We start from the raw sequence: 7,747 nt of genomic DNA, 5'->3' as shown, positions 1-7,747 counted from the left end.
ATTATTTTTGCTACCCCTAATAAAAGTTCTTTTATATAAATCTTTTGAAAACTATTTCTTTCTTAATTTATACTCAAAGTAAGCTTATCTTTTAAATACATTCATTCTCTTTTCTTAAAATTAGGTTTTCACTTTTTTGACTTGTTTCTTTACTCTTCATGATATTTTTATACTTTTATAAGATAAAATAACTTCTTTTTTTATTTGCACAGAAAGACTTCTTTTTTCTTTCTTTTTTTTAATCCCATCTTATATTTATTAGCACTCCTTTAATTGAAAAAATGTGAGAAAGATACCATTTATATTAAAAATAAATAAACTTAACGAAGGAAAAAAATTCATTAATAATAATAAAACTTATCGGTAAAATTTATCAGGAAAATTTTATTTTTTCAACGGATTTTCTGTATCGATAAAATTATGTCAGTAGGATGACATTTTCTTATAGTATTATCTTACAATGAATAATTATTAAATAAAAAAAAAAGATAACCAGAAAATGATACTTACTTGTAATTTAGTAGAAAATAGTGTAAAAATATGGAAATTTCATATTTGAAAATGTGATTTCCTGGACAAAGCCTAGTTCCTGCTCCAAAGGGAAGGAAGACTGCTGCCTTGGCATTGTTGCCCTACGTAAAACTACACACACAAATAAAATTATTTTATAAAATTATTTATTCAAAATCACAAAAAAAATGTCTTACATAAATTAATCATATCTTACATCCCATCTTGATGGATTAAATTCTTCTGGATTTGGATAATATTTAGGATTCATATGAATAGCTCTTAACCAAACTATAACTCTCCACCCTTTTGGTATGTTATAACCTGAAAATATTTTCAGATGGTTAATAAAAAATTAGACTTAAATACTAATTTAGTTTCTTGTTAAGTTCATTCAATATACTTTTTTTATTTAATAAGATTTCTATTTTAGTTAATTTTAGTTAATTTATTTTTTTTAAATATCACTTAAATAGTTAATAATATGTTACATGTCAGTTTGTGATTATTTTATTTATTTTTTTACTTTTTTTACATTTTTTAAAAAAATTTAAAATTTAAAATTTTTTCTAATTTAAAAAAAGTTGTCTTTGTTTCAAGTCAATATCATACCATGTGACAATAACAATGTTAATGACAATGTCACGTGTTAGTATGGAGTGTATGTGTCATGTGTTAATGTCTTATTTTCAATTCAGTTCTTATATTTGTTATGTTGATTCAATTTAATCTCAATTCATTTTAAAAGGAATAATATTGTTCCTTTCCAAATTCAGACCAAATTTAAAATTTATATAAATATTATATTGATATCTTTATTAAAATGAACAATTTTGTTCCCCCATATTTAGATCAAATTTAATTTTTAATAAAGTGTTATACAAATACTTATATTAAAATTCACTATATTATTAGAATATAATTATTAAATTTATGTAATTCTTCATTTGTTAAAAAATATGATTAAAATTAGTTTAAAATTAGAAAGAAAATTCTTCATTATTTTTAATCCTATTTTTTTTACATGTAACATAAATATAACGGTAATCTAATAATTATATTCTAATAATATAGTTAGAGTTGGTTTAAAAATAATTTCAAAAATATTTAATAAAAATGTGAATTTTAATAAAAGTATTAGTATAATATTATATAAAATTAAATTTGGTTAATTCAATTAGGGAAATGACAAAATTACTCAATTTTAAAAAAATGAGATTGAATTTGATGACATACCCTCTAGCCATGACCAAGTATACTCAATAAGAATTGGAGTCATTAGTGAAAGGTGTGTCCAAGCTCTTAATATCATGAGTCTTGTATATAGGCTTAGTAGTGTAGGTTTTCGTTTGGACATTGTATTTGGGCCTAGGGTTGTAATGTAGAATTTTGGACCTAAAGAAGATGAGTCCTAAGGAGACACCTGGATCTAGAATAAAAACCCTAGTTCAAAGCACAAACCTTCTACAAGTTTGTGGGCTCTTGGATAGAGTAGTCTCCAAGTTGTTTTCTTTTTGTTATACATATGTTCTTGCCATGTGACATGCTCTTAATGGATAGAATTAGTGATTATGTGTCACACTTCTAGTGGAGAGGATTAGTGACCATGTTTTCATGTATTCTCCTCCTAATGGAGATAACTTTTGCCTAAGTATCCAAGTTTGTAAAATTGGTGTTTTGTTTCTCCACTTCGTGAGACACCTTTAGCGCTACTTAAGCTTATAAATAAAGGTGTCTCTCCCATGTAAAAATCACCTTTGAATTGAGTATTGTTATGTGGCTAAATTTATGTCATATTACTCAACTTAGGTCACTAAAGCTAAATCAGCCCATCTAAGTTTTCTTTAACCACCATTTCTTAAGAGTTTGTCCAACCTCTCTTGAGAGCATCTAAACATCACCATAATCTCCCCTCTTGCTTGAATCATATAGCTTGGAGGAGGAGGAGTCATCTTATCATGTCAAAATCACCATATGTACAACATATTTTTACCACCATCAAACTTTTGTAAATCACCACCCATTTGAGAGTCTACTCTTAACTTCAGTCATATAGCTTGCATGAGCTTATTTCCATTAGAATTGATACAAAATAACAAATTCATGGACAATTAAATATAAAACAATGTCACGTAACATTTTAAGTTAACATGTAATATTATTACTAACATGTTCTGTACCACTATTGTCACGCTATGCAAACTTGACTTGTAGATAAATTTTTTGTTAAATTAAAAAAATAAAAGTTGAAATAAAACAAGAAAAACAAAAAAGATCATAAACTGTTATATGACATATCTTATTTAATACAGTTAACTATTTAGTTTGTCTCAGAAAAAAAGATTAAATAAAAAAAGTTCAAAAAAATTAGACTTTATTTAAAAAAATCACATTAAATAAATTCAACAAAAATAGAAATCAAATTAGTATTTAAGTTTAAAAGGTAAAATTGAAACCAAATTATTTTAACATGTTTTAAATAAATATGAACAAACCATTGATATTGACGTCTTTAGTTGCCTCACGAAAAAGAGAAAATGCAATGTTGGTACGACGTAACATTTCATCAATTACCTGCATGGAATTATTCAAAAAATTCACCATCTTCTCATTTGTTTTCATATTTTTCAATAAATAAACAAGAAGAAAATAAAAAATTACGTTATTTTATTTTAAAATGAATTGAATTTTTAGGAATTAAAATTAATTTATGGAAAATATTAAATATTTTTAGACATAAAGTTTATTTTCGAAATATTATTACCTGGGACAGATAAATCATTTTTTTAATTTCCTTACGACTTAATTGTTTTTGAGATGATGGTCTTGCCTTCACAATTTCTTCTTGCTCTTTCTGCATGAAAATAATTTATCACAACTCAATTTTTATACAAAGTCTAGCATAACAAATGTGATTGAAAAAATTTACTAAAATAAATAATTAAATTATTAGTAAAAAAGGTTAAATATATTATCTTAAAATATTCTAAAATTTGTGATTCATTCATAAACTAAATTATATAAATTATTTCATCTTACGCTTTAATATATATATATATATATATATATATATATATATATATATATATATATATATATATATAATATAAAATATTATCTTCAACGAACCACATTTGCATGTTATATCATAATCTGATATTAAACTCCAAACTTTGTTTGTCATTTTTGTCATGAGAAATACTTCAAATATTGTTGTTGGTTAGATACAATGTTTCCTACGACTTTTATATAATGAAGAAATTTATAATTTATAATTTAGTTTAGAACAAAAGACAACATTTTATAATAATTTAAAGACAAAGAACATATTTAACTCAATTAATAAATATTTTAAACCAATACAATAACTATAAAACATATATTCGTACTTAATTTATTATTGAAGTTGAGTTTCTGTACAGAAATTTTCTACTAATTAAGTCTAATTAAATAAATGTGACTGTAATTTTTAATGCATGTATTATATGGTTGTTGTTTGCATGCATGAATTTATTACGTGTTTTTTTTTTCGGAAAGAAAAAACATTTTCTTAAAAAATATTTATTTAAATATATGGATTTTAATATCACCATCAAAACAAGATATGTAACACAAAATATTTTAATTTCGGTCTTGTAAGAATGATGTCTTATTTATTTGTTAGGCATCTTTAAATTCTACCAAATTTATTTATACGCTTAGGCAACATTTATTAACCATGTTTAAAGCTTATGAAAATACTAACACATTGGAATTAGATAAGTTTTTGAATTATATTATGTATTCTCTATAGGTTTTAATTATTTTCATCTGTTAAAATAAAAGTTATAAGATAATTGTTTGGTGAGTAAATTGAAATGAAGAGTGTGAAAAGTTGTGGGTTTTGAATTTTCTTAACATAATACTAAACTGTTTTCTTTTTTATTGTAGATAATTTAATTTAATTAAAAAATTGTTAAACTTAAATATTTAAAAAGTATAATAGGAAGATAATTATTTTAATTTAAAAAGTAATTAAATTTAAATTAAACGTCATTTAAAGACTAAAATTAGTAAGGTAATTAGTTTAGTCTAGAAAATAGTTATTAAAGATAAAATTGAAAAAAAAATGTATAAACCAAATGAAACAATCCTTTGAAAAATTAAAATTTATTTTAATTTAACTTAGCTCAGAACCAGATTAGCGTACAGGTTTAATCCATTTTCATATCTCTAAGTTAATCTTAATATAATAATGTATAAAAAAACAGCAAAAATTATGCATATAGTACCATTATTAAAGAGATAAAATAAAATAAAACAAACGTATCATATATAACTATGAATATATCAAACTATAATTTTAAATAGTAATTTTTTGAAATAATATAACAGTTAAAATAAATGATAGTTTTTAGGTTAAAACCTTAGCTTTTGCAAACAGCAGTGGATGTCTTGTAAGATATAAAATTGAGGAAGTGAAAGCCACTGCAGTGGTTTCGTGACCAGCAAAGAGAAGCATTAACAACATATCTGCAACATCTTCGTCCTTCAATTCCTCACCATTTTCCCCTTTGGCTTCCAAAACAAGCTCAATCAGATCTTTCTTATTATCTCCATTTTTTACCATTTTCATCATTGACCTCCTTTCACCCACTATCGATTCAATCACCTTCGACAACTTCTTTCTTACCTAATACCATACCATAAATAAACCAAATCAAGCTCAAATTAGTGACATAACACTGATATTATGTCAATTAATTACAAATAACTTTAAAATTGTAACTTTTTTTTGTAAGAAGAAATATAGATTTTGCCATAGGAAAATATTTAATCAATGGTTAAAAAATGATACATTGTTATGATATCTAATTATTGTTCTTCTTCTTCTTATTATTATTTCGTTGTTATGGTAGATACTACTATCATAATTATTATTGTATTTATTAGAGTTAAATATATTTTTTATTTTTAAATTATTTTAAAATATTGATTTTGTTCTAAATTAAATATGTACATATTTCATCTTTGGACTCTATAAAAGTAATGTAAAACATTATGTTCACTAAAAGTCAAACGAAATGTTTATTATGTAAAACATTAATCCATAGCGAAGTACAATATATATAATGTCCATGTGTCCGTTTTTAAGAAAATGTTTTATATTTTTATAAAGCAAGTACATACAAATATTAATATTTAATTTGAGAATGAATTTTAAAAGACTTTGAAGAGAAAAAATATTTAGTTCTAGTTATTGTTTTGTTATTGTGATGGTTATTGTTATCATTTTCATTATTAGAACTTATTAAAAACCAATTTTGGTCTAACCTTTTAATTTTACGTTAAGTTTATTTCTATTTATTTTAGTAAAATTGCACTCTATATCTAATATATTTATTACCATAAAAGTATATAACTAATTGAAATATCAAAAAGTGAACAAAGAAAATTAATCATTGGATAAAAATGGTAAATATGCATATATTAATCATTAAAAAAATTCAAAATAATAAAAGTGAAATTGAAAGAAAAAAATAGATAAAGTTAATAAGAATAACAGTGGTGATATATATAATGAAGATGGTGATAAGATGATGATGAAAAAGAAAAGAAATAACCTTGAGTCCTTGATGGAAAGCAAAACCAGGAAAGTTGATGGGAAGAGAATATATAGGATTGCATTTGGAGAATTGGTGAAACAAATCTCTCAACTTTGCAATGTTGTTGGAATGAGTGTGAGAACCCATCAAGATGTGAATAATGACTTCAAAGGAAATCTTTTCCATCTCTTTGAAAACCTGAATGGGTTGTTTCATTCTGGATAACTCATCCAATGAATTGATCACTATCTTCTCCACAATTTCTAGGTTCGTTGCCAACACTTTCTGACCCAAAATCCCAGAACTCACCAACTCTCTCAAACCCTTGTGTTCTGCACTGCACACATTGCTCAAAGCCTTGTTTTTCAACAGCTCACTGGTGGATTTTGGATACCCTTGCTTGAAGTTCTCATCATCATTCAACACTCTCTTGCACATCTCAGGTGTGCAAATGATGATGCTTGGTTTTCCCAGCAAATGAGTTTTGTAGATTCCACTTTCTCCATATCTGAAACATATATTATGCAGTTAATAGAAAGAGATTAACTTTAATATCCTTTATTAACTTTCTAAGTGGGTTTTGGGTTTGGGTTCAATCAAAGTTTTATTTCTCTTTTTATTCTTAAAATTATAAATTTTAAAATTTAGTTTATTTTGTGTTAATTAATAGTGACTTCATCCTCATATTCTTCATCCTATTTTTTATTTTCTTGTATATATTCTACCCCTTTCTTCAAAAGAACCATCTAAAATGTTAAAAGCAAAAGAAAATGAAATATAACATTCATTAGTGGAAAAAAGACATTTTATGATAAGCTGATGGGTGACATACATTTTCGTAATAAAGTAAGAGTTATTATGATATATTTTAACAAAAATGTTTTTATTAATTACTTAATGTATATAATAAAATGTTAATTCTGAAAAATATATATTATGATAGATGAACAATTACTTATCATAATATATTCGAAATATTATGATAGGTGAAAAGATCTACGTATTAAAACATTACATATTATGATAGGTAAATCCAGTTACATCATAATATATTCGGTATATTATGACTGATAAGTGAAAATCTGTTATAATACACTGAACCTTTTATGATAGGTGACATAAAGTACGTCATAATACGTTGAACCTATTATGATTTAATTTTATGTTACGTCATAAAATGCATAGATTTATTATGATGCCCAGAACTATGAATGACAGACCATCAGTCATAATAGATCATTTTTATCAGTCATAAAAAGCGATTTTTCTACTAGTGAATGAAGATGAGTAAGATTTTATGATATAATGTGAATATGTATATATATATATATATATATATATATATATATATATATATATATATATATATATATAATATGTAAAAGAGAAAGAATGAAAGATAAAAGGAAAGAAATGAACTTGGAGACTAAGTTGTGGATGAATGAATCAGGATGACCAGAGGAGAAATGTTTGATGAAGGAAAATATATTTCCAATAAAAGGCCATCCCATATCACCAGGAGGCAATAAGCTATGTTTGTTTCCTAATTTCATATCATAATACCATCCATTCAACTTTCTCACTATTTTCTTTACAAGAATGTAAAATGCCAAGAAAGTGGCAACAATCATCCAAACCCAACTTAACTCCAT

The 7,747-nt window shown here is 24.5% G+C and overlaps 1 protein-coding gene across 1 annotated transcript; it reads right to left on the bottom strand.

Annotated features, from left to right (window-relative positions):
• Positions 1–506: 506 nt before the first annotated feature.
• On the bottom strand, positions 507–7,747 carry LOC124831855 (beta-amyrin 11-oxidase-like). Its single transcript, XM_088102479.1, has 7 exons — positions 7,515–7,747; positions 6,114–6,603; positions 4,916–5,182; positions 3,275–3,364; positions 3,006–3,084; positions 728–834; positions 507–632 (listed from the first exon to the last, which is right to left on the bottom strand). Exons 1-7 carry the CDS (start codon positions 7,745–7,747, stop codon positions 507–509), a joined length of 1,392 nt encoding a protein of 463 aa, XP_087958605.1.

The sequence above is a fragment of the Vigna umbellata genome, chromosome 11 (assembly GCF_029865625.1).
Source record: "Vigna umbellata cultivar VRB3 chromosome 11, Vumbellata_1.0, whole genome shotgun sequence".
In the NCBI taxonomy this organism is placed as follows: Eukaryota; Viridiplantae; Streptophyta; class Magnoliopsida; order Fabales; family Fabaceae; genus Vigna; species Vigna umbellata.
The sequence above is the reverse complement of the archived record's forward strand: the minus strand, read 5'-3'. Positions and strand labels throughout refer to the sequence as shown.

Excerpts from the sequence above, each read along its gene's own strand:
- LOC124831855 (XM_088102479.1), bottom strand. The coding sequence starts at position 7,747 with ATGGAGTTAAGTTGGGTTTGGATGATTGTTGCCACTTTCTTGGCATTT. Across the intron at positions 5,183-6,113 it reads CTTTCCATCAAGGACTCAAG|GTAAGAAAGAAGTTGTCGAA; the intron begins GTTATTTCTTTT and ends GTATGGTATTAG. Across the intron at positions 633-727 it reads TTAATCCATCAAGATGGGAT|GGCAACAATGCCAAGGCAGC; the intron begins GTAAGATATGAT and ends AGTTTTACGTAG.